The 27104-nt window shown below is 45.6% G+C and overlaps 1 protein-coding gene and 1 long non-coding RNA gene across 3 annotated transcripts in view; one reads left to right on the top strand and one right to left on the bottom strand.

The window, feature by feature from the left end:
• Positions 1-15860, bottom strand: part of LOC114598874 (uncharacterized) — a 29976-nt gene extending 14116 nt beyond the window's left edge. For both annotated transcript variants that reach the window (XR_013392900.1, XR_013392899.1), the window contains exons 1-2: positions 14651-15860; positions 12884-12986 (exon numbers count right to left, since the gene is read on the bottom strand). This is a non-coding gene — a long non-coding RNA (uncharacterized LOC114598874). The remainder of the gene's footprint in view (positions 1-12883; positions 12987-14650) is intronic.
• A 2884-nt stretch (positions 15861-18744) lies between these two features.
• GADD45A (growth arrest and DNA damage inducible alpha) lies at positions 18745-22338 on the top strand. Its single transcript, XM_028733135.2, has 4 exons — positions 18745-19080; positions 19749-19850; positions 20662-20881; positions 21618-22338. The coding sequence occupies exons 1-4, from the start codon at positions 19037-19039 to the stop codon at positions 21729-21731; spliced, it is 480 nt and encodes a 159-aa protein (XP_028588968.2). The 5' UTR covers positions 18745-19036; the 3' UTR covers positions 21732-22338.
• Positions 22339-27104: the final 4766 nt, after the last annotated feature.

Here is a 27104-nt window from a genome sequence, read left to right as displayed (position 1 = left end):
TAATGAAGCATGTGTGATTCTTACGGTTATACAAGGGTGGCATAAGCCATCTAAGGACTCAGGTTTTGTACCTGTGCATGCCCCCTCTTTTTCACTTCCCACAAAAATCTGTAATTGCTAATCACTCTCTTAAAATTTCTTTCTGGAAATACATATACCTCTTCTCATATATATAAAATGTAACACCTCTGCCTGGCCTCAGTTTTGTAAATACATGGGGGTTTTCCTCCCCCCCATCAGGACTGCAAAGCCGTCAGTAAATTATCCAGACAAAATTACCTCAGCAAGCACTCTGCTTGCGGGGGAATTGGTGTTTGCCCATACTTGAAACCACTAAGTCAAGTTGCTGGTCAATTGCTACTCTTCATTCAGCAAGTGCAGCTCTCATGGGTGTTTTGCTCTGGAGATGGCAGTTGTGCTAGTATAATTAGCGATAATGCCCATAATATAACAGGGGACGCCAACAGTTCCATTTCTGCCTCCTGCACCATTTTGAAATCCATTCCCGTCAACAGTCTCGATTCGACTGGGACACCCTGGAATGACAGAAGCTACCCTGGCTTCGACTTGGATGTCCCATTTTCAGTGCTGAGCTCTTGCATGAGTCAGCTGGCTCCCATGTGAGTTCGGCACTAAAAGATGTGTCTTTCGCACTAAAGAAGGCACCCGAGCTGGAACCCATGGAGGGGGAGCTGCTGCTGGTGCAGGCCAGGCCCAGAGGCTACGCTGCCTCCTCCTGACGCCACCCCTGCTGAAGGAGGAGAAAAAAGCCAATGAAGATGAGGATGATGAGGATGATGAGGATGGGGACGGGGAAGAGGAAGAGGTGTGGTGCTTGCTGAGGGAGCTGCTTCCAGTAATGGAGGAAGGGGCTGGGGTAGGGCAGCCCCAGCTGGCTCACACAGGAGCGTGGTAGCGAAAGATGCAAGTCCCGATTTTGATTGGCAGAATGTTGGAGGATACAGAAATCCCCACCAGTTTTGATCTTCTCCTCTGCTTTTTATTTCTTCTTGTCAAACTTATTCCCTAGAGGCCTTGCATGTATTCTCTCCAATGCATGCTTCCTACAGTTAAAACTGAAGCGCTCACAGGTCTCCCACACACTTCCATTATGTGAACGCTGCATGATACAACAGGCACAAACAGCTTCACAAGTAACCAGGGTTCTTTTTATTTAATTTATGCAACTTCCCTCTTATAGCAGCTCCACAATTTCCAGGCTCAGTTCAAAAGGCTGCTTACCTTCAAAGACCCAAACTGCTTAGACCCACAATACTTCTGTTGGTGGCAAGGGGAAAAATAGGTATAAAAAGGAGAATCCCTGGATGCCAAGATCTTAGTTTGGGGCAAGTAATCTTTGGTGAGAGAATCACAACATAAGCAATAAAGTAAAGCATGGAAATATAGGTAGTTAGTCCTTTAAAATATGCCAATGTGAGTTCCAAAACGTCCCTCTTCCCTTAGCATAAAAAACAAATCACACATTTGGTAAGTTTAAAATGGTTTACTTACGAACTCCCCAAAGGTCAGATTTATGTGCTTTTCCATACAGCATTCATAAAAAGTTGCACAGGCAGTAAAACATGGCCTAGTTACAGTGGTGAAAGTTCCTAAATTATTGATATAGGAACACCTCAATGGCTTGTGAAAGCCATGCGGCTAAGCTCGAGCAACCTGTTTAGCCTCTTCACCCACTGAGCTTCTAAGGGAGACTGGAGGGTAACAGTGGCTTGATTACCTAGTCCCTCCCAAGGTGAGCTAAGCCTGGCAGGACAGCTTATTCAATTGTCTTAAGTCCTTCGTGCACTAATTAGACTTAAGCAGGTTAGTTATGAGGTTGCTTATCCTGCAATTGAAAGGGCCATGTCCTCTCCATATTATTGCCTGCTCATTTAGAATCTCAGTCTCCGAAATCCTTCTCAGTGTCCCACTGCCACTTTCAGAGGAGCCCATTTTGCACAGTTGAATGTTCAGAAAGGTGTCCTCTGTTGTGGTACCTAGGATGTGAAGCTCCCTATCTGCAGATGATTGATCATTTCCCTTCCTGTTTATGTTTTGATGACAGCTAAAGACGCCTCTGTTCTGACAAGTCTTTCAGCCAGGTGAGTCTTCTTTGAATTTATAGCTCCTGCTTCCCCAATTTTCTTTGCTGCTCCCTTTGTGTGGGTTACGTTTTGAGTGGAATTTTTATATTTGTGGCCTTGGGCACTGCAATTTGAAATAGAAAGGCAAGATAGGAACATATGAATGAGCAAGTTGCAGAAAGCAGCGTTGCTCCCGTGAGAAAGAATCTTGGCTTGGAACATCTGAGAGTCAAGGTTAGGTTGTTTCTTTATGCCTTCATTGCATTAGCACATGTCCATGATTGGTCCCTCCATGGATATAACCTGCACAGCTGGCAACCCACTACCATCCCAGCATGACCCAGCTCCACTCTGCACTATGAATACCTGCACTGTAAACTCTGGGCCAAACAAAACATTGCACCCAAATGCATGTCTATTTTTTTAATAGGAAAAGCAGCTTTCGGAGGGGGGAATTTAGAGTGCAAAAGCAGTGTAGGGCCTTTAACCCTTTCCTTGCCCACCACAACTTCTCTCCAGCCTCTTCCATCCCCCACCATTGGTGGGATTCCACACTTTGGCAGATATGTTTTTAGAACCCCATTGGAGGAGAACAGCTTGGGGTGTGTGTGTTGGATTTCAGAATAAAAGCAGCTGACTACGGAAATAACCTCAGCAACCCACACCCACCAACAGGCTACTTCCCCGCTTCAAATCACTCCCTTTGCCAAGCAGCTGTTGGGAGTTTCGCTGTGCACATTTCTGTATAAAGTGTCGTTTGGCCCGGAATCTGAATAAATGGATGAAACCTCCCCTCAATTATATTGCATTACATAAGGCATGCTCCAATTTCCTCCAGTTGTATTGTTATTTATAGGTGTTGCATTGCATGACAAGGAACTAAGACGGGTCTGCAGAAACTGAGTAGTTAAGACTGCTTTGATTGTCAACTCTCTTTTTTTGTCAGAAGCTTCGATTGAGCCATTTTGGTGGCTTATCTGGTTAGGAGAATCTGGAACTTCTGATTCCCATGTAGACTCTGTTCTTTGGGTAAGTGAAAGACTTCAGCTTATCCAGTCATGCAAACACATACCACCCATATTCTTCACTCCTCCACATACTCTCAGTTGGACCATTAAGGAAGTCATTCTCTGCAGTTTGCCAGGAAAGTGTCAATGGCTTTTGCTTTGGCATGGGCATCATTAAGAGAAATGAGAGAACAAGCACTACCATCTTGATGGTTTGGATCACATGTGATTTCACATAAGGTGTTTTTTTAAAAAAAAAACCTAACCACTACAAATGCAACTGCACTGCTTTTGAGGAAATTTAATATTGAATATATCTGAGATCAGGGCTCTTGAAATTTGCCCTGCTCTGCTGAAATTCATCTCTCTTTTGGATTCTAAAATCTGAAATAGTAATTTGTATCTCATTTAAACTATTCTATGTTGGTTGATGTGGGGTAGCAGAACTTGGTATACCAGAACAAGCCACACCACAAGAGATACCTGTGATAAAGAAGAGTTCACTCATTGCTTACTCGGACCAGAGTTTTTGCACCCGGACTTAGCTCCTACGCTTCCTGTAAGCTGTTTTTACGTGTGGCAAAAGAATCAGGGGAGGACATTCTGACATGCCCCCCTTCACGAGCCAAAAACACAGAAATTTGTGGCTTATGGGTTGCCATCTCTAAATGCAAGGACATGGAGTGGCTTTCTGAGACTTTGGGTGGCTTTCAGAACCACAGGATGGGCAAGTCGAAGCTGCTAGAGTGTGGCCACTAATGCTTTGCCAAAAGAGAGGTGTGTGTGGAAAATAAGCTCATGACTGCACCACCACATGATGAATGCAGCACATCCAAGCAAAAATCTTACCTGCAAAGCCAACTTGGATAGACTCCACCAACCGATAAACCAGAAACACCCCTTGTGAAGGATACCCTGAGAAGCAAACCACAACATCCAAGGCAAACTTGTTGCTTCATGATGCCAAGGAGTCCAAAGAACGTAAGTGACCTTTGGTTCAGGTCAAGGATCCATCTAGTCTCCACTAGTGGCCAGCAAGATAACCTCTGGAAAATCTATAGAGAATGTAAGCCTAAGGTTGCTGGTATTCAGAGACAGACTGCCTAGGGACAGGGAGCATTTAGAAATTAGATCTATCCCCCAGAAACCAGCAGCCAAGTCTGATCATACTATATTTTGCTGCCTGAAGGAAAGGAATAGACGGCAACTTCTCCGCAACCTGGAAACTAACCAGATGGGCAGCTGAACATTACCTCACCAATGGCAATGGGGCAGAGTCCTCCACAGCACATGAGGGCAGCAGACCAGCCTTAAGGCATGCAGAGTGACTGCTACAGTGGCGCAGTCTAAGAGTTAATGCATATGTGATTTTCTGCACCCTTTCCAGCTCCTACCATACCTCATTTGCGATTGGCTGATTGGTATTGCGCGCCATATTTATGGGGCCAAATGAGCTCCATAAAAAGGGAGTTCCAGCCAGGAGCCTGGCAAATTATGAAAGTAAAGATTAAAGCACAAAGGTCCATATGGGGAAGAAACACCCTTTGCAGTTTCTTGGCAGTTGATCTGAAGTACTTTTAGTGACAGCTGCCAGATGGAAACTGATGTGCGAGTATGAATTCATGCCGGACATAAGCTTGTTGGAAAGCTCTTGGACTCCTCTCCTGGTGAGGCTAAGGGGGGAAGTTTCGTTTTCGTGCAGGATCTCCTCAGGTTTACCCAAATAAACATTTAAGGCTGTGGAGCGCTTCCTTGTTATATAAGATAAAACTTTATTCGCATTAGCCAATGGCCATAGCAACAGTAAAACATTACAGTATACAGTGGTACCTCGGGTTACCGTAAGTACTTAATTCGTTCCGGAGGTCTGTTCTTAACCTGAAGCACCACTTTAGCTAACGGAGCCTCCTGCTGCCGCTGCGCCACTGGAGCACGATTTCTGTTCTCATGCTGAAGCAAAGTTCTTTACCCAAGGTACTATTTCTGGGTTGGCAGAGTCTGTAACCTGAAGCGTATGTAACCTGAAGCGTATGTAACCCGAGGTACCACTGTATGCAGAAAAGGAAATTTGATATAAGAGCACAATTTAAAGTCCTGAATCAGCCATCAGTTAGTGGCCCTTATTCTGATTGCCCCTGCTATGAACCTAGCAACCTTTGCTGTTATCTGCTCATTTTGATCTGATAGAAGAAAGGACATTGTGGCAGCGGTTGAGCGCCCTGGGATGGTTAGTATGAGTGGAGCGCCTCATTAAGTATTTAAAACACCACCCATACCAGCTACTTATTCATTCCCTTTTTCCTTGCTTCGGATGCACAACTTACCTCTGAGAGTCTGCCTCCCTAGTCGCTTCCTTCCTCAGCCCAGCTCCAATACACCGGTACTTGGCTGGCACAAAGTGTTATGGGAGGAGGCCTGAGGGGGCATAAGCTGCCGACAGAGGAGACTTCTGTCTGCCACGCCTCCCCTTTTGCTGTTAAATTCAGACCCATCACTGCTTGCTTTCTGTATCTGGGTACACACTTGCTTTTACTCTGCATCCAGAGTGTTCCCACCACAATCAGTCTCCATGGGTGTAGCCAGGGGGCAGGGGGGGCAGCTGCCCCCTTCCTCCAATCAAGCAAATAAATAAATAAAATTGCTTAACTAAAAGTAGAAATAACCAGAATATTTCAGATTGAAATGCTCCCTGCGGTCACTTGGATGACGATGTGGTGCATTCTAGCAACGCAACTGGCAACCTGACGGGAGCAATAGAGAGAGCTAGACAGAGTGTGAAGACAGGTGGGTGTCCTCCTCCCCCCCCCCCAACATAAATCCTATGTCAGTCACTATCATCAGCCTGGATAGCTCGCTTAGTTAGAGCATGGTGCTGATAACACCAAGGTTGCACCTTTGATCCACATATGGGACAGCTGTGTATTCCTGTATTCCTGTGGGGTTGGACCAGATAATCCTCAGGGTCCCTTCCAACTCTACAATTCTATCCTGTCATTTCTGATGAAAATACTGCTTTTTTTACAAATTTACCCTCTGAAACCAGCTTCAGTCTGTATTGAGGAAAAGAACAACCTTGTCTGCATTTCAAGCCAGTCATGTGTAGTACACAGCCGATGAAACCGAGCCAGATCTGTGTTTACACACCCAGGTTTAATTTGGCCCTAAGGGTGAGGTTTTAATGTACATTGGGCTGGCTGACCTAGCCTGCCTTTCTCCCACAGCACTTTCCAGAGTCTATTTCTGGCTCACACCTACAACCGTTTTTGATATGCTGGCACAGTGCCTCTCAGCATGCGCAGAGTTCCTTTTCCTAAAGGTGAAATACGAGGGTTGTGGTTTTTTTAAGGGCCAAAGGGTACCATGGTGCTGCAGAGTGTGAATAAAATGCTCCCTTACCCTAACCCTAACCCTTGCCAGTCTGGAGGGTAAACAGGCGTGTTTGGGGATCTGGAGTCCTGGATCAGCTTGCTTGCCTACGCAAGAGAAGCACAGTGTGCTGACTGAGAACAAACAACCTGAAATGTGGCATCAGGCCGTCAAGCGACTGTTCGGAAAAAGCTTAGGCGCTACTCTGGGTGGATGGGCAAGGCAATTGGGATACAGTCGTACCTCAGAAGTCAAACGGAATCTGTTCTGGAAGTCCGAGGTATGACTGTACTTATACACACACACAACCCCCCCCCCCAATCCACCCTGATACGTGGTCCAACAGTCTATGAAGGTCTATTCAGAGCACAAAGTTTTCACAACATAATTGCAGCGGGTTGGACTAGATGACCCTCAGGGTCCCTTCCAACTCTTGGGTTCTATGTTATATATCATTTATTTATTATTTACTTTCATTCATTCATTCATTTTATTCAATCAATTTATGTACCGCCAAATTGCAATAGTACCCACACATACCCTCCAACACTTTGAAGCCAAAATCCGGGATGCCATCTTCCCAAACAACATCTTCCCTTTTCTCCCCCCCCCCCTTCCGTGACAGCATGGCAGCCATGATCTCACATGATTTTGCCTTGTGGTTCCCCCCCAAAAAAGCACTTTGGGAGAGCATGGTGCCCCAAAATGTGCATTTTGGGTCACCGTGCGAGATTGTGGAGGGGACATCACGCGCTCATGATACCCCCCCCAAAAATGTCCCAGTTTTTCCAGGACACTTGCAGAATATGCCCACGTGGTTTACAATGATACAGTACAAAAAAAATTAAAAATCGGGGGGGGGGGGGATATTAAATTGCCTGCTGGAATAAAACTCTTCAGTAGGTTCTGGAAGTTAAGTAGAGAAGGAGGCCTGTCTGACTTGAATTGGAAGGGAGTCCCGAAAAACTGGGCCCATAATACTAAAAAGAATGGCTTCTGGTGCATCTGAACCATGGAGGACCACTAACAGTGACTCCCCCAAAGACAAGTGTGGGAATGCACACACCTGAGATGGGCAAACAGGTGCTGTAGTCTTGTGTGGAGCCTTGCTTCCAAAGAATCCTCCCCTTTTGCTCCTGGCTATTGGCAAAAGCACCATCCAAGGAAACATCTCTTGATATCCTGGTGGAAGAGGTGGAAAGGTAGGGCAGAAAGAGCTTGTAATTGTGGCCCCAAAGTTTAAGACAGAATTGCCCATGCCAAGGAGAACACAAAGGTTCATTTCAGCTCCTTTGTATTGCTACTCCAGCTCTATCGAGTGTGGGAGTGGCTTGAAGCTGATTCCCACATCAAGGCTGCAATCTCAGCAACCTCGGAGGCCCTTGTTTTGGAAAATGCTTTTCTCCTTTTGGAAGAGGGCCCCAGTAGAAAGGCAAACTCTGTGACTGTCAGAGGTCTCTTTTGCACTTCAGCCAAGTGAGAAGAGAAGGGAGTTACCCTCCAGCTGAAAATACTCCCAGGAAAATAAACATTTTTCCAAGCTCTGCAGCGTATTTTCTCATGCCCTGGTGTCAGGGGCTGTTCTCACCTAGAACGAGCGAGAGGGAAGACATTTGTTTGGTGGCTAGCTTTAAAGAAGATTTAGCACAATAAGTGATTACAGATGGTCTAGTTCTGACTGCTTGCCCGCTGGATAAACCTGATGCTGCGCAAGAGACAATCGTTGCTGGGATTTAGCAGAGATCCAACAAATTAAGCAAGCTTAATTCAGGCTATCTTCAAACAATGCCTCCACCTGTTTTACTGCTGCCTTACCATCTGCTGCTCCCTTTCTACCTGCTGCAAGAGCAGCTTTCCCAGGCATCAGGCTTGACGATGTGTCACATCACATCTTGTCACAAAATACGGCGGCGGCGTAGTCTGAGCTAACCTAGCGAGATCAAAAGTTGAAGTGTGGCCCTCAGTTTGCAGATCTGTGTTTTGCCCTGGGAGAAGCGACTGCCTTATAATCACTGATTCGCCCAGGATTACAGGAAATAAAGTTATCACGATCTACTAGTAACAAAACGGACATTGTGGTTTTAAGGGAGCTTATCAGTGCATAAGAACTAAATTATAAAGATATTCTGGTTAAGAGCGTGGTGCTGATAATGCCAAGGTTGCAGGTTCGATCCCTGTATGGGATAGCTGCATATTCCTGCATTGCAGAGGGTTCAATGATCCTTAGGGTCCCTTCCAACGCTACAAGTCTATGATTCCATAAATCTGATTTATGTTAGACTACACTGAATGTTTCAGATCCAAAACTGCAGCAGAAGGAGGGTGGGATGATGGCATTCACCCGGCCTCCCCAAAACCAAGGTGCTGCTGCTTATGGGGAAGGAAAGGGGGGCAAGGGGGCAGGGAGGTTGGTGGCAGCACACCGGCAGCAGCCCTGGACTGGCAACATGCCAACCTTTGCCCTCTCTTTCCCATTAAGCAGTGGCAACTCAGCTATCAGGAGGTCAGGTTAAGTGCCATTGCCCCACTATGCCACCCACTTCTGGCCTAAAGACATTCCTCTAGCAAAATATGCCTTTGTGGTGTAATGGTTAGCGTGTCGGACTAGGACCTGGGAGACCAGGGTTCGAATCCCCAGTCGTGAAGCTCGCTGGGTGACTTTGTGCCAGTCACCGTCTCTCAGCCTAATGTGCCTCTCAGGGTTATTGTGAGGATGAAATGGAGAGGAAGAGAACCTTGAGCTCCTTGGAAGATAAATGTAATAAATAATGATCAAACGAAGTGGGATAGCATTAGGCAGGGATGGGAACCTGTGGCCCTCCAAATGTTTCTGGATCCCAACTCCCATCAACCCCAGTCGACATGGACTGATATAATGTGGACAGTATTTTTGTTGGGATTATTGTTTCTCCAGTTTTTGCAGTTGTGATATTATGGTGGTAGATTTCCTGAAACAGGAAATCAATAGCCTCGCTAGCATCACTCTGGGCAGGGATGGCGAACTTGTGCTCTCCCACAGTTTTTGTTGGACCTCAACTCTCATCAGCCCCTGCCAGGATGGGCAGTGATCAGGGATGATGGGAGCTGTAATCCCTCGGAGGGCCCCAAGTTCCCTACCCTTGTTCCAAGTCCGCAGAAATATTCATAGAATTAAAAATACTCAAAACAGAGAGAAATGCTAGAACTGATTAGAATGTCTTGATGGTACAGCCTGTTCAACAGCAGAACAGGCTGCCTTCTCAGAAGGGGGTAGACTCTCCTTTGTTAGAGGTTTTATTATGAGGTAATTGGTTTCCTACACTGGCAGTGAACTGGGCTAAACGATCTTTGACTTTAAGTACCCATAACCTTCATGTAAATTTCTGGCACAGGATCAACTGCTTTCTAATAATAATAATAATAATAATAATAATAATAATAATAATAATTTATTATTTGTACCCCGCCCATCTGGCTGGGTTTCCCCAGCCACTCTGGGCGGCTTCCATAGAAACCAAAAACCCCACTAAAATATCATACATTAAAAACTTCCCTGAACAGGGCTGCCTTAAGATGTGTTTGGTTCTTCCGACCAGCAGCCCAGTGATACTAAGAAGACAGCTGAATTTGGTAACCAGTAATTTCAGGAGTTCCGATATCTGCACATCTCACTGACGCAGAAACCAGACGTGCTGCTTTATCTCCGCCGCTTGAGAAAACCCCTTCCACTTCCTCATCATACTTCCTGTCCAAATGCCCCAAATGCGGTCAAAAGATCTCTCTCTAGATTTTGCCATTGGGAGTTTGAAGAAAATTTGCGGGTAGTGTATCCTCCCTCTTAATAATTATTCCTTTATTCTTATTTATTCCATAATCTTTTTTAATGCTTTCTTGTTCTTTGCCTTGTAATGTTTGCATGAAAGGTTGTATAGAAATAGCTTGAATAAAGAATGGCAAGAGTCTTTTTCTTTAAAGTTTCATTCCAGTCATACAGAACAATCACTCTCCCCTTGGTTTGTCTACTCCAAACACCCACCCCTGCAACTCTCAGCATTTCATGGCTGTTTAGAATGATCAGTCCTCACAGAGCTGGTTTGGAGATACTCCTCCAGAGTGGTTTTTTAAATGGACTTCTGCAAACTTCCACTCCCCCTTGCCTTCAGCAGATGGCCTCATATTTTCAACTCCTTTGAAATCTCTCTTTTTTTTAAGTTGACAAATATTTCAATGACTAAAAGTATTTGAGCACAGCTGAAGCATAGCAGAAGACGCAAAACTGACTGACCCAGTACTCTTATCAACCCTGCTTTGTACCTCTGTAATCTGCATTCTAGCTATAGAAGGAAGTTGGTTTCCCTCCTATAACTCCTCTGTGCTAATGTTCTTTGTCGTGGCCAAGGCGAGGAAATGCTGACTCATGGAGGTGAGCATATCAAGAACTTTGCATCTCCTCTAACATGTAGCTAAGGAATGTCAATGTCACTGGACAACCAGGGCTAAATCTGCAAGTAAAGGAGGGTTGCCCATAAATTGCATCATTCATTTGAGTTTCGATTAGTTATCAAGTTCCCACAGAAAAGGGTTTGTTGCAGTGTTGCACAGGTCAGTGGGTGGTATAAAAAAAATCATTTAAAGAAAAATAGGTAGTAAACCTAATCATTCTTCCCTTCCCAGTGCCAGCCCTACCATTAGACAACGTGTGACAAGGGCAGATGCTGGACAGCAGCAGCAGATGCTGGCTGTCCCTCCTAAAAGCCCTAGCTATTCCTGTCTGAATATACCAGATGACCTGCTCTGCTTCCCCTACTCTGCAAACTAGACTCCTGCCTCAGGTGCACTGGAGGATGCAATCCCATCATCATTGCATTGCAGGGGATTGGACTAGACAAGACACCCCCCACCTCAGCCGATGTGAAAAGCAGAGCAATACATTTGGTACCACCTTGGCTGCAGGAGTTGGTGGAAGGAGGTAAACAAGGCACCGTCCAACTGTCTTAGAGACTCCACCCCAGATTTGTGTAGCCTTTTCTTCTCCCAAAGATATCCCACAAGGCTTAGGATCAGAGTTTTCTTTCTCCTAGATAGGCTACTTTCCCAGGTTGACAAACCTCATCTGCCCCTCACTTCCCTCTACAGCATGTGCAGAAACCACCTAACTCACTGAGGGTTTGAGACCTATCAGCTACCCTCATGTGGTTTAGCTGGCCAGTAAAAGCCATTTCCCAGCCGCTGTTGCATACTGACAGCTTCTAGGAGCCGAGTGCAGGGTGGGGACCAAAGATGGACAAACTACCCCAGAAGGAACATGACATGTTCCCCACGAGAAGGACTACCCCTCTCCTAACACCCCATACACCCCAAAGTTGAAAGTAGAACTTATATGAAAATAATTCCCTTTGTACACAAACCCTTGGATATCTAAAAACCTGTCTTACGTGTAGTTTTGTCCCTCGCCCCCCAGTAAAGGTATTGAACAAAATGCACCCCTTTGTATTGTTTGCTAACAATCTTATGTGCTTCTCTCGGGCAGAAAATAGGATACCCATTTATATACCTAATCCTTTTTTCCAGGACCCGGCTTCTCAAAGCAACCCTTGTGACATTAATAGCTTGAGGGCTCAACCCTTCCTGTTTCGACAGAGGTACAAAGTTTCTCACCATATCTTCTGCCTCAGCTCTTACGTCAATAATTTACTGGAAAAAGAAGGGAGTGAGAAAATCAAGATGTTGACTGCGTTTTCAAAAGGAAGGCAGTGCGACAGGCTATGTGGCCCATTCCCTAATGCTGAGATGTGGGCGCTTGTCTACGCATGCCGAGTTGGGGAAATTCAACAAAAGAGGTATGGCTCGCCCAAGGCATTTTGTTATCTGAGACGAAACAACAAATAGTGCCCCCGCCAACCATGTCAAGGTGAATAGTTAAGAACATAAGAAGAATTGGCTGAATCAGGCCTGTTCACCTGCGCTCTGCTCACTTGCAATTCCGAGCAACTTGTATTCAAAGTCATACTGCCTGTGATAGTGGAACATATTGGTCAACAGCCGTTGATATCTAAAGCAGCCACATAACATATTTTCCAAGTGCCCTGGAAAAAACAGGCCATCCTGTTTTTTCTTGCAAGATCTCAGCAGCCATTTTGGGTGCCATGATCTTGCTGAAAAACGTTTTTGGGTGCCGTGTAAGATCTTGCACCCCACAAACGTGTGTTTTGGGGGGGCAAGGGTGAGGCACGGGAAGTGCGTCCCAGAAGACACGCATCCCAGTTTTGCATTGGAAGGTATGAAGCCAAGGCTGGCCCAGTTATCTTGTCACTTGAAGCAGAATATCCCATAAATGTCTCTCATGGAGAGCAAAAATAATAAGTTAAATACCTAAGAATGTGCAGCCCTTTCGTGACACCACCTTACTCCCTAAACCTGCTCCTGAAAAGAGGGCTGTCTCCTCACCTGCTTGTTTCTTCCTGGAATGGCAAGGAATATGCACCTTGCAATTGTTCTTCCTGGCCCTAGTGAGTTATTGGGGCACCCTTTGTGAATGCAGAGTCCGCACCTGTAAAGACAAACCCAAGGATTATTTGTATGTATGAAGCTCACTAGCACACTTTTCAAAACCTTGCTCCGTTTGGCTGTGCTATTCAGCAGACTGCAGATCTTCTTTACAAATGGAAAGGAGCCAAGATAGAGCCCTTCTGCACCAGAAGGTCTGCTCCCTCTTAGCAGATCCCATTTGTGGAGAGCAGCTGCACCCGGACGTACAAAGCAGTGGGCTAGAAACCTCCTGGCTACAGGATGTGGATAAAGGCTCCAGCTTGCCATTTGCAAGCAGATCCACTTGCAGAGAGCATTGTTTGATGGGCTGGAGAAGATGGCTTCGTAGTGTTGTTGTTGTTTAAATTTCCATACTGCCCTTCATTCTACCAATAGGAATAGCCCAGAAGCCTGCACCCTAATTTGGGACACTACCGGATTGAGGAGTGTTCCACAACAACTTTTTGTGGGTCACATCGCGCAGGAGAACCATGGGCATGGATGCCGGTTAAGACAAATTGAATCATGACCCTCTATATAAGCATGCATTGAAAAGTTGGTTAAAATATCTCTCACTACCACAAAGATAAAAACACAAAAACGGCAGATATATCGCTCCCAAACTCCAGCAGAGCTAGGCTGCAGAACTGAAACCAGTTTTTAAAAAGCATGCAGAAATGTCTCCATTATTCCCCTCTTCCAATTTATTCCACCTCCTTTCCTCTACTTGCAAAGAAAATTCACACACACCATGTAACCATACTTCCTTATTACTCCTTAAAAATCTGCATTGCAATCACCTTTCCTTTGTGCTCTGTCTCTCATCCATTAAGCCTTGTAATGCTAATGCACATTTAACAGTACACAGTATACACAGTGCAATCCTACACATTTCTACTTCAACACAAATCTCACTGAGTTCTATGGGACTTGCTCCCAAGTCAGGCTATAGGATCACAGCCTAAATCAGCTATATCCACCTGCTTCCTTCTTCTATGGTTCTCAAAATCTGTCCTTTGCTCTAAACGCACACGTGCCCTATTTTTATTTATTTATTTATTTTTATTTATTTTGTTCCCTCTCTCCATTCATCTTGGGGTAATTAGAAGAGGCAGAACTTTATCCTGCAAATGCAGTTATGGGTCTGGAAAACAGAAATGAGATGCCAGATGGAGGGCAGAAAGGAAGCAGACGGCTTTGGTTAGAACGGATTTCCTAACATGGAATGCATCAGTGAATCGTGGGAACCTTCCAACAGCAGGTGAAAGCATAGCAGCACCATTAAAAAAAAAAGTTTTCTCATTCCAGTCAATGATGTGGTAAAAACGGATGTTTCACATTTCTGTTCCAAACCAAATCAAAGCTGAACACACTTACTAAGGCATATGCCTTGCTGAACTGCACAGGGTTGACTTCTGAGTAAACATGCACAGAATTGCATTGTCTGGTTGCAATCCTGTGCACTTACTTGGGAGAAAGCCTTATTCAATAATTACTTCTCAATAGGCATATATTGAATTGGGCTACACACACACACACAGAGAGAGAGAGAGAGGATTGAGTGTCTACCAGTCTGAAACCAACCAAGATAGCATTGTAGTTTCTCCATACTTACATAGGGGTGGGGAACCTTTTTAAAAGAATTCCTCCCACCCCTTTTATTTTCACTGCTTAGTGGCTCCTTACCTTCCTCAAGCTAGCCAAAGGGCCCTCTGGTAGTTTTCAGCTGTTTTCTCTCAACTGGGTCTTGTGCAAACACTCCAAAACAACTTCTGTGTTTCCTTCATGAACACTTCCCAGTGTACTAATGAAAGGCTGGATAAGAAATTATATATATATATATGAATGAGAATGATTAGGCTGCATATATAGAATAATATATCATTTGTGTGGGTTTTTAATCTCTATAGTGTGAAAGTGTGAGCTTATGTATCTGCGGTGCTGATTTTTAATATAGGACCCCAGGCGGAAATTAATATTTGGGAAGTGGGTACTGTGGCCTTGAAGAGGAAATAAAAAACTAGTATGGAATAGAAAGCAACCAGATTTCGGGGGGGGGGGGGGCAAAAGAAAAGAAAAAGAGTTTTGAGACTGGCTCCTGGATCTTCTGACTAGAGGCATATTAAAGTCATTACATCCTTTATGTTTATATGCTTTCATTTGGAAGTTATCTTTTCTTACTTGGTTGCATTTGCAAAGGAGGAAGAAGCTCATGCAGCATCGAGCCTGCCTTGCTCCCCTGTCACCAGTCTTGGAGATTTGCAGAAAGGCACACTATAGTGATCAGGGCAGTGCACACTGCACATGCTCAGAGGCACCTTTTTATCCCTTCATGAATGCCGAAGCTTAGCCCTGACATTCAGAACCGGATCCAAGAAATAAAACTTGGCACAAACAACACTCTATGTGGCTCGCCCCGCTCCCCAGTAACTATAGTCCAACTGCTCCAACCAGACATGACATTTCAGCACATTTGAGTTGTTCTTGCCATGAATAGTCTTGCTCTCTAACAGGCCTCCTAATGACCACTTTAATACAGTGGTGTGGTTGCCACTTAAAAGGGAATTGTGTAAATTTAATGCATAAAACAATTGGAGTGAACCAGGTAGTTGTGACTTGTGACACTCTAAAAAAAAATATTGGGGGGGGGATTCAATTGGTGTGGCTGAAACTGTCACAACTGCGTGAGGAGCTAATTCACACAAACAATGTTCTACATGGAACCATCTCCTCGGATGCAGCTCCTTTTTGAAATGAACCGGGCCTAACAGCCGCCTCAAACCTCAAGGCCTCCATGAGGGATTTACTAACAAGAACAAAAGTCACGTTAGCTTGTTCTCAACATGGAAGCTGTAATGTTTGAAATGTGTTTTACTCTTGGTTTCACCTAGTCACATGGAAACGCTCTATGCCTGCGTTAGGCACCTCATGGAATGGGTGCCTTCGAAAAACAATCACCTGTGTCCTCCATGTGAGGTGATTAGATTCTGGCCAACAGTAATATCATTAGGAAGAAAATAGGAAGCAGGAAACTCCTCCCCTTTATAGGCCTTTCAATTGGAGAGGAGGACTCTTCAATGCTTCACTTGATTGTCAATCAGACCAGAAGCTTTCCTCATTGGCCTGAATGCAAACGGGATGGGAGAGGAGAATTCTTTTACACCAAGCCAACCTGCATATTTTGCCCTGAGATGACAGGTTTTAAAATGTCATTAACTTGCAAAATTATCTGTTGAAACCACGTGCATTTATGCATACAGATCCACACCAACCCCAGTTAACAGTGTGAAGTGTGAAAAATGTAAATTAGGGAAGGGAAAGAAGAATGCGTACTTCATGATTATTTTGTCCTGTTTGGTTCTTCTTCTCCACTTCTCCTGCACTGAATGATTGAATAAAATATATTTTTCACACAGTTTGTGTAAAACAATAAATAAAAACAATTCCTTGGCATTACTAGAGAACTGTTGGGTTTTTATTCTGCTTCAGAGTGCTTGCTGGGGAGAATAAGGGAACGTCCTCATCAGTCTTTTGAAGATCTGCTGACAGATCTTCAATAGCTGCTCTCATCCCGCTGCCCCCCCCCGACCCCAGTGTATAGAACTATAATATTTGGTTTAGTGGTTAGAGCATTGGACTAGGACCTGTGAGGCCAGAGTTCAAAATCCTGCTCAGTCAAGAAACTCGTTGGGTGACCTTGCACCAGTCACAGTCTGTCAGCCAGACCTACCCCACAGGGTTGCTGAGAGGATAGAATGAGGAGGGAGAGAACCTTGAGCTCCTTGCAGGAAATATGGGGTAGAAATGCAACAAATAAAGAAAAATGTTATTTGTACAATCAGGATTGGTTCATGCATGCATGCATTTAACTTATGGTGTTCACACAACTCTCCCCATGTGGCGAAACATTGGTGGAGGGGGGTCTGGGGGCTGCTCTGGTGCCTCACTGCTGGGTTGCCCCTCCGCTGCCTACACATTCAAACAGTGTGGGAAACGGCTTTCCCCAGATACTGGTGCATTTAAAACTCCTCCACCCAGAGTTGGTCTCTGGTCCAATCGTGGCCCCTTGTTGCTTGCAGCTCCACCCACATATACCAGTATCCAGGGGAGAGCCCTTTTACACACATTGCAAACATGCAAAGGTGTGGGGAGGTGGGGCAAGAGGAATTCTGCCAAGTGGGGCTGGCCTCTCTCACTGAGTGAAGTGGTACATGTTGTTCATGCTCCCTTTTATCAGGCAGCTGAAAAAGCTAATGGGATAGACTGAACTGTATTGGGTTGTCCCCAACATAGGGGTTATCCACACTTACCTTTTCTCTGATCTTTTCAGGCATCATGGGAGCCAACTCGTAGGGGCTGAGGTCCCTTTCCTGGCCCCCAAATAAAATATTTGAGGGGGATGCCCCCCAGTTGATGGGCATTGCCATTTAAATGGTGTGTATGTGCCACATTTTGTGATTATGCAGGATGGGGTTGAACTCCCCCACTCCCCAATATTTTATTCAAGTTGTCAGGCATGGTCCATCGGAGCAAGAAAGCTTGGGGAGGTGGGAGGGGGAGTGCAGATATCTTCCTGGAAACAGCAGTGCAAAAGTTAAGTGTGGAGAAGCCCTCAGAGCAGACCTACGGCCACCAATGCCCTTTAGTCTGTGGAAGGTGTGGTCCAGTGCTTTATCTTTGATGGCTCACTCTTCACACATGCAATACCTCACTTGAGGCAGCTGTCATCGAGTGATAGTGCAAAGGCCTCAGCTGACCCGAGACAAAGCTGAGGCAAGAGGAGGCCGCCCTGCCTCTTCCAAAGCTTGGTTACCTCAATGTCACTTGCCTCACACACACTTGGAAAACTGCAGTATAAGCACAATTCTCCATGCTCCCCTGACATTCACCTCTGCAGTAGGTAGGCGGGCTGGGGTGTAAGTGGGTGTCTGGGTAAGCTGTGGTACTCTCTGGGCGTTTTGCTCAGCTCCCAACACCCCGAAGCTGGGAGAGGCGGGAGCAGGAGCCCAACACTACCTGAGGGCAAGTTCCCCATCCCGGATCTTGAGCAAGCGGCCAGCTCCTCCCCATTTAAATCAAGCTGCATCTTACGACCCAAAGGTCACACAGATCACAGCCCGCTTAAGAAACAAGAGCCCGAAACTCAAATCCCCGCAACCTGTCTAATTAAACGCGCTCATCAAATTCTGCCGTGCGTGCCATCCTAACAACCCACAGTGTCCTTAGGAGCTGGAAAACAGCAGCAGCAAGCGGGGGAACAGGACTCATTCCGGGGTGGCGATTCCCATATCTACACGAGCACCAGGCGCCGATCGAGTTAAAACAGCCGCTGCTGCGAGCCCGCTCCCTCCTGGCTTTTGCAACTTTGCTTACTAACAACTATTTATTGTCAGGGGTGATCTGCAGAGCATTAAGCCCACAAACAGAAGCTCGCGCGCAATCCCCCCTCCCCTTTCTCAAAACAAAGAGGGGGGGGCGGAATATGCAACCAGCAAAGAAAAAACAGCTGAGGCGGGAGAGCAACCAGGCACCCGCAGCAAACTCCGCCCCCCAAAACTTCTCCCTCTGCCAATCAGCGCCGGGCGAGGGCAGGGAAAGTTACTGACCCAGCTTTCCCAGCCTGGATCTCTCTCTCTCTTTTACCCCCCCCCCCCCAGGGTGGCCCCAAGTCGAACGCCCCGGCTCATTTGCATGCCCCAATAGGGTGGCCGTATGCAAACGAGCCGGGAGACGGTTGGCTGGGGGTTGGCAGGATAACTCCGGCCCGGGGAGCCCTTTGTCCCTCAGAGTGGCAGCGCCGTGTGGGGAGAGGGAGGAGCGGGGAAGTGCGCGAAGGGATCGGCCTGAGCAGCGGGGCTGCAAGTGCCCGGGTGGGCGAGGAAGGCGAAGGGCAGGAGCGAAGCAGCGCCGCCGCCCTGAGGATTTGACTTACTGGAGGGACACTTACCGCGGATTCCCCTGAGGGCAGCCGGAGGAGCCGAGAAGCAAGGCAGAGGGCGCAGGGCGAGGAGGAGGATTGAAGGCTGCCTCTCCCGTTGGATTGGTTTCTTTGCAGGGGTCTGCAGCTGCAATATGACTCTGGAGGAGCTCGCTGGGGAGCACCAGACTTTCGGAAGGTACGCGGTGGCAGCAGCTGCAGCTCGGCTTTGCGATGCGTGGAGGTTGAAGGGACGGGAGTTTGCCTGCTGCAGATTTCGCGAAGCTCTCCGGATCCAGGCAGCACAGGGTCGCCCAGCTCGCCGCCGCGACCGCCAGTCGCCTCACAACTGGGACCGGTGGCGGGGAGGGAGAAAAAAATGCTTTGGTGCAAAAAAATAAAATTGCCTGGAGGGGATCTGCGGAAGAAAGTAGATCCGCGCGTAAGGAAGAAAACCGGGAGTCGATTGCAGAGTGTGCGTGTGTCAGAGAGAGAGAGGCGTGGCGGGTTGTAGCTTTTTCCCTTCTTTTCTTTTTCCTGACAGGATAAGCAAGCGCACCTTTAACTCCAAATAACCTGCGCTTGGAAGCGATTTTCCTGTGGGAGAACTTGGCTCCCGCTTATTTCTGAACAGATCCCATTCAGGAGAGTTCCCAGCTCGGCTTCCCCTCAGTTTTGCAGGGCATGAGGGCGCCAGGAGGGAATGTGGGCTGGGGGGGGGGGGAGGCGCTACTTAAGGCAAGGTGATCCATTCCCCCCCCCCCCCACTTTTGGATTTGTTTGGTGTGTTTTATTTAAATAAAAACGCTAATTAGAGCCTCTCGCTGCTTCCCCACCCCCTTTTATTTTTTCTTCGGATGCCATCAGCATGGAGAAGGTAGGGGATGCCCTGGAGGAAGTCCTGAGCAAAGCCCTGACTCAGAGAAGCATCACCATCGGAGTGTATGAGGCTGCCAAGCTGCTCAACGTGTAAGTGAGAAACTGGCTTGCTGGTGCCCTTTTGTATTGATGAGTAACAAGAAACAGGTCCTCCCACCTCTCTTAGGGCAGCTGTGCCTGAGGACTTTTCTGAGGAAACACTAGATCAGTTAAGAGGCAAACTTGCACTGTGCAGATAGGAAAACTTCCGGGCAGCTGTGTGGACATTGAATACTTGATCATACATAACTGCCCCTACTTAGGCACAGAGTTTCGTCTGTGGGGCAGATTTCAGAAAAAAACCTCTCCCCCTTTTATCCACAATGCCAGAGTTCCAAGCACCCAGTTGACAGTTGACACAATGGGAACTGCTGAACAGCGGTTTTGAAAATGTGCCCGTCCCCTTTAGTTTGGTGCTGAAATGTAATCGGGTTCCCCTCCCCCTTTGTGTGTGTGGGGGGGGGGGGGAGGAGAGAAAGTGCAACAAAAACCCTCCCCCTTGCTCCACAGACCTTAGTTGTAGATACATAGCCCTTGAAAATTCAGCTCTTAAAATCCAGGGTGTGAAAGGTCAACCACATCGGGTAAGTCAGTGAATTTTGACTCGAAATAGATATAATAATCATGTTCATTGATTTCAGTGGCGAGTGAAATTTAGCTGAATATAGTCCATAGAAAATGACCTAATAGGACTGCCTGTCTCCCCCCACCCCCTGTGTATAGTATATAGACAGTTGCATTCCCATGTGTTCATATGCCCTGTGACTTTGGTTCCTGTTTTGTCTCCCTTATGTCGTTGAAAAATACATCATTGTTTGTTGGGGCTGTGACTAACTTAGCTGGCATTGTTTTATCCCTCCAGGGATCCAGATAATGTGGTGCTTTGTCTGCTGGCAGCCGATGAGGAAGACAACCAGGATGTTGCGCTACAAATTCACTTCACCCTGATCCAAGCTTTCTGTTGCGAGAATGACATTAACATACTCCGAGTGAGCAACCCAAGCCGGCTTGCGGAGCTGCTGCTCTTGGGAGCGAGTGGAGGGAGCGAGCAGCCTGCAGACCTGCACTGTGTGCTTGTGACAGTAAGTGCTGTGTTTCATTAACATGTTGGGCATAGAGGGCAGCCAGCATGACCTCACTGTTGCTTCAGAGTCTCCTTCTGGACTGTACAGCATTTCTTTGAAAGAAGCTGAATTGCAAATTGTAAAAATCTGTCTAAATACTCTAATCTCACTCTGGCTTAAAACAAAAACTGTAGTGGTTTCCTGAGTGTCCTTGCGTTGGTGCACCTCTGCCTCTGTGGTTTGAAGGAAAGATCAGCATGACCTCCTTCACTAACCTTTTCCCCTGCACAAATCATACCACGCTTCCTACTTTGCTCATAGGGATTTTCGAGGCAAAGACATGTTCAAGCATGTTTCATCCTGCTGTCAGCAGGAGAACACAACCCCATGAGTCACTTTCTACAGTAACTCCCTGTCTATATTTGTCTTTCCTTATTACTAATTGGCTCAGAGGTCATTATTAGATAACTCAGTTGAACTGTGATGAAAAGACTCCGTCACTGTTACTCAATTCACCCAATTGAATGGGAATTGTGGACTTGTTAACCATAGCACATGAACATTGGTTTGTTTTTGAAAAATGATGTTTCTTTTACTGGTTTTAAAGAGAATAATTCCAAAATACCCTGTTGAATGTGCTACAAACTCAAAATTTACGCAGATCATTTATATTCAGTCTCTTTTACTATTAGCAGTATCATTTAATTTTATTTCATGCTGACAATGATCCTTTTCCCTTTTCTCTCCCTTTCAGAATCCACATGCCTCTCAATGGAAGGATCCAGCCTTAAGTCAGCTGATTTGCTTTTGCCGCGAAAGCCGCTACATGGACCAGTGGGTTCCAGTGATTAACCTTCCCGAACGATGACAGCATATGGATGAAGCTGAATTGAACAAAAAAATTGCACTGAAGTTTCAAAATACTTTAGTAGCTTGCTCAGGAAGCAATTTCCCAGCCTGACACAAGGATTACAGTAACTGATGTCAAGTTGAGGTTGAACTACATGTTGTGAGAAACGGAGAGACATTTGACTTTGCTGTTGGAAGATGATAGACCCGAAGCAGAGCTATGTTGGGGGAGCAATAGGAAGTCCTTGTGGAGGAAGTCTGAGTTCTGCAAGAAGGTTGCAAAAACAGTGTGCCGATTTCCTTTCAGAACACACCAAATGTGCTTTGTTGGAGTTGTAGAAGAGCAACTTTTAGTTTCCGTTTTTAAATACCTTTCACTTGTAAGAGCTAAAAGGGTTAATTATTCTTAAATCTTTTGTTCCAACATGCTTGATTTCTTAAGTTTTTATTCTAAGAAATATTAACTTATTTTATGATACCGATGAAAGATTTATTTATGCTTGGGATTTTCAAGAGCAATCCTGCTTGCACCCCTTGTATTAAAAATGTTTGAACTGCTATATTTTAATAAATTGTTTGAAACTGGACTGTGTTCGCTGAAATAAAATTTTCAAAGCTATGGCAAATCAGTGTTTTTGCTTTTGTAAGAGAGCAGAAGGAGCTGGTTTTGGCAAAGCAGTTCTTGGAAAGCTGATAACTGCAAATGCCAGGATCATGCTGATCTAGGACCATGCCTCTAGGACATGGCACACAGAGCGCAGGGTGTACAAAACTTGGCTGGAAAGGTCCTAGATGTTCATTATCATGAACTGGATGGCCACTCCTGCACAAAAGATGAACAATTCACAAACAAAATGAAAGAATTTGTGTGGACATTGGGGGAAGAAGTTGTCGCTACCTGCCTCCCAGGAAGTAGCTAAATGGTCCCTCTTGACACTCTTCAACTGTATACAATCAGAGCAAATGGATTATTTTAAGGAAATGTATTTTCCCAGATAACAAATCTTTACACAGCGTATCTGGAAAAAATAAAAATGTGGCATCGCTGGAATGCTGGGGAAACATACGTTGTGTGCAATAAAGGCACATTTCTGATAAAAGGACCTAAACATCTATGAAGGGCCAATTATTATTTAAGATCTGCAAGTTGAATAAGCAACAAATCAAATTGCAAATGTTCTCTGAAAGTCTCCTAGGATGGATGATATTTGAAAGAGAAATGCCACTCGATAAATGTCTTAAAAAGATTACCGTAGCTAGCTGAATCAGGAAAGATATTTTCAAAATTGAGTGGAATCCAGGGAATGGCATGCACCAAACTCAGTAAGCTACAGCACATAACTTTTTCATAGAGATCAGGCCAGTTGAAAACCATCCCAATAGCTACATACATTATGATTTCATTTTTACAGGTTGTTAGGAAAGACCCATTGAGCTGCTTGTATTATGCACAAGAGATATGTTTTGAAGAGGGCACTGCCTAAGTATATACACATGAGAAGCAAATGAAAGGCAAACACTTTGCAGAAGCTTTTGAAAGTAAAGAGAAATATTCTGGAACAAGGCAAAAAGATCAACAACACTAGGGTTGTAAACAAAGAGAGGTCAGGGCATATTGTGAAGGTCAGTGAGCAGGAAATCAAATTTACAATTTTCTGGGTATGAGCACTCACTGGGGACTTTAAAGGCTAAACCATCACATTTATAAAAGCAGCAGATGCTCTTTGTATTCAATACAAGACCAGATACAGCCCAATGCATTTTCATATATGAGGTAGAAACACTCTTAATGGCATCTCATAATCCAGTATCTGCTGCAGACTACTTGCATCCTGAGTAATGGTACAGCTGCCCCATTGCAGATGCCTTATGCTGCTCTCATACATTGCAGTATATACTCGAGAGAACACGTCCAGATCTTAGCTTTTTCCTAGGCTGTGGCAACTACATTTAAAGGGCAACTTGTAATCCTGCAGATGTTGGGACTTCCATTTCTCATCAGTCTCAGCCAGCGCGGCTGTGGGTCAGTATGATGGGAGTGGCAGCCTAGTAACCGTTGCTCTTGTTATTTAATACTCACAAATTTTTTTGCACCCCAGTGGCTTACACAATAAAAATAGAAATAACAAAGACATTAAAATAAGGTGTAAATGAACAAAAATGAAAACACTCATCCAAAAATATATTTAAAAGAACGTGAGCTACCTGCCCCACTTAAAAGATGGGCACCCTCCCCAAAAACCAAAAGCCCGGGTAAAGAAGGTTTTGCCTTGTGCCCAAGGACAGATATGGATGGTGCCAGGTGTGCTTTCCTGGGGAGAGCGTTCCACAAGCAAGGGGCCACCACTTAAAAGGCCTGCTCCCATGTCGCCACTCTCAGCACTTCCCTTGGATAGAGTACACAACAGTGTGTCTGGGTTGGTTCATGTGGATAGAGGCAGTCCTTGAGGTATTGGGAGTCCTGGCCTGCGGAAGGCGTCATAGGTCAAAACCAGGACTTTGGATTGAGCCTGGAAACTAATTACGTAGCATCCAGTGCAATTTGAGGCAGGAGACAGTCTTGCCCCAGTCAGCAATCTGGTTGCTGAGTTCTGCATCAGCTGCAGTTTCCAAGCTGTTTTCGAAGGCGGCCCCTTGGACAATGCATTGCAGTAATACAACTTAGCGCAGACAACTGAAGCTAGGCTATTTCTGTCCCATCTGGAGGGCACACAGGTTCCCCACCCTTTGCAAATGGGACATGCGGAAGCAGCCTAATTGTGCAAATCTTTCCTCGGGCAACGTGTTTCATAAAGGAGTATCTCACATGAGTGTCCCATACAATAGAGCTGGTTATCATATCACTCTTGCACAGGTTCCGATGCTGCACCGAACAAGGAAGTTATGCTGCACAAAGGCCAGACTTAGGTGCAAGGGATGTTGTTGTGAACCTGGTCAGTACTCAAGGCCCAGAAAGCATTCGTGATATGTCAAAAACAATGTTACTGGGAGCTAGAAAACAGGGATAAAAAAAGCACACACCACTCATCAGCTTACCCTAAGCTATTGAGCCTTGAAGGAAAGAAGAAGCAAAAGCACAAACTGCAGCACAAAGAACAACAAAAAATTAGCAATGAAAGAAAGCATGCAATTATTTGAAACATGACACTGTCCCTTGAAACCTTGAATTGCTGCTTTGCATGCAGTTTTAAGTATCAGTTTGACACTGAAATATATACAATTAAAGCATACTGGGCTTCCAAAAATATTTTTCCACTGTATTTTAGTCGTAAAAATTTAGAGGCAGAAATGCTGCTCATTAAAATAATTGTGTGAAACTTTATTTATTTATTTTTTAAAGCTGGTAGTAAGCAAGAGAGCTATCTTTCAAGGATTGCTGGTATGGAATGCTGCATGCCTGAATGAAAGGAATGGAATGGAGACTGCTCAGCAGCATATGCCAGATGGATGGAACCAGATGGCCGAGAATCCTGCACGCAGTTAAAGAACTATGACTAACTGCTGATGAAACTGAAGCTAAAGTATGTGTGTAGCTGCAAAAACTTGAAAACTAGTTTGCTAAGTCATCACTTGAAACTGCCGAAACGAAAACCTGAAAGGTATCAACCCCATCTTATCCTCTGTGCACACACAACTGGAGCTCTGTACACATTAGGAATGCTGCAGGTGGAAGAATGCCCTTGGATCTTTCTGCAGGCGTGTCTAATTGTGCCACGCAGTGTCACCTGAAACATGTTAAAGCAGCATGCACAAAACATACACGAGTGGTATATGGCATGCATTCTCTGGATGAAATTTACAAATATGCCTTAACCAGGGAGGCAAAAAAAAAGATAGGAAGGGTAAATGAACACCTTGCTTTTTCAGAAGACTGCAGCTCCGTCATTCATCCCAACTCTCCCCATGCACAGTGATGAGCAAGCAGATTATTCAGTCAGAGAAAATTGCCTCCTACTGCATTGAGAGCAGGGAAAAGGGTGTGCTAGCTTAACAAGCCTTTTTTACACAACAGGCTGCAGCAGGAGCTTTCACACAGAAATATATGCAATGTAAGAAGGGACCTCTATAGGCTGCAGACTGCCAAAATCCAGGTGAGCTCCCTTCGTCCACAACTTTTGCTAGCAGACGGCATGTATTCCACTCCACCGATTACCACTGCTGTCCACGACTCAGTTTCTTGCTGGGCCAGAGGCAGGCACACTGAGCAGAACAGCAACCACAGGCAAACTCTCTAGGTTGAATGAGAAACTATTGAATGCCCATATCAGCCTGCTCAACAAGTAGCACTTCAATGTTGACCCCAGGAGGCTATTGACAGGAGTAAGAAGTGGATCTGGGGCAAGTGGAGTGGCACCTGTGTGTGGTCATGGGCATTTAACCAGACATCAGAAAATGGATTTGTTGCAGTTTCTACCTGCTGGTCATTATTAACCCTGAAGGATTTTGTTTTCCCACAAACTAGGTGGACAACCAACACGCACAGATGGAAGGAAATTCCACATCCAGAGTTTCATGCAGACTGAGCGTGAAGCTTTCAGCAGCAGCAACCGCCAGTGGGGAAGCAAATGCTCCCTTGCGTGGGGGTGGTGTTTATCTTCTCAGGGCTCAGTGACTTTCTAGAGAGCTTGACAGGCAGCAGTGTGCCAGGTACATTGGGACCCAGCACAAGAAGACAGTGAATGGGAAAGCTGAACCTGTTGCTCCTTTGGCAAGCGGCTTTCTCAGGCACAGACGCCCTGCAGAAACAGCAAGGTGGCAATCCCATTCCCCATGTGGTGCTGTCAGCACTCACTCCATCAATAAAAACTGTCTGCGTCAGTTGCACTTCTGTTCTTTGGATGGTGAGCACCCCCCCTCTCCTCCCACTTGTTAGTCACCATGTCTTCATGTTGAGCACACAGAACTGAAGGAGGCGCACTGAGTTTACTGCCACCAGGTGTAAATCTGACGGTATGTATGTTACCTAAGGCAGTCCCATTGGAACATTCATAAAGAATGACTATGTGGAGGCCCAAGCAACTCAAAGTCTCCCTGAATCAAGCAGTCCTGCTGCAAAACATGGAAGTGAAATCCAGGTACCGGCATGTACTGATGAATGCATGGGACATAATCACAAAATCTATTAACACAAGAGAGTGAGTTAAGTTAAATGGGATGAAGATGGCTGGAGCAAAATGAGCCACCTTGAAGAATAGGTCAGTTACCTGAGTGAGGACACAATAACCTCATACAGGCAACTGCTCCTTCCTGTGTATGACACTCATTTTGCTCTAGGCCTTTTTATATCACTCAGCCATTCTGCCCTCTTGTTCACAGCACTTTCAGGAACACAGATTGCAAATGTGGCTCTTTCTTCCGGGAGTCTGCATAAAGGGGCTGAACTTGGAAGGAT

Source organism: Podarcis muralis, chromosome 5 (genome assembly GCF_964188315.1).
Source record: "Podarcis muralis chromosome 5, rPodMur119.hap1.1, whole genome shotgun sequence".
In the NCBI taxonomy this organism is placed as follows: Eukaryota; Metazoa; Chordata; class Lepidosauria; order Squamata; family Lacertidae; genus Podarcis; species Podarcis muralis.
This window is presented reverse-complemented; position numbering and strand designations above follow the sequence as displayed.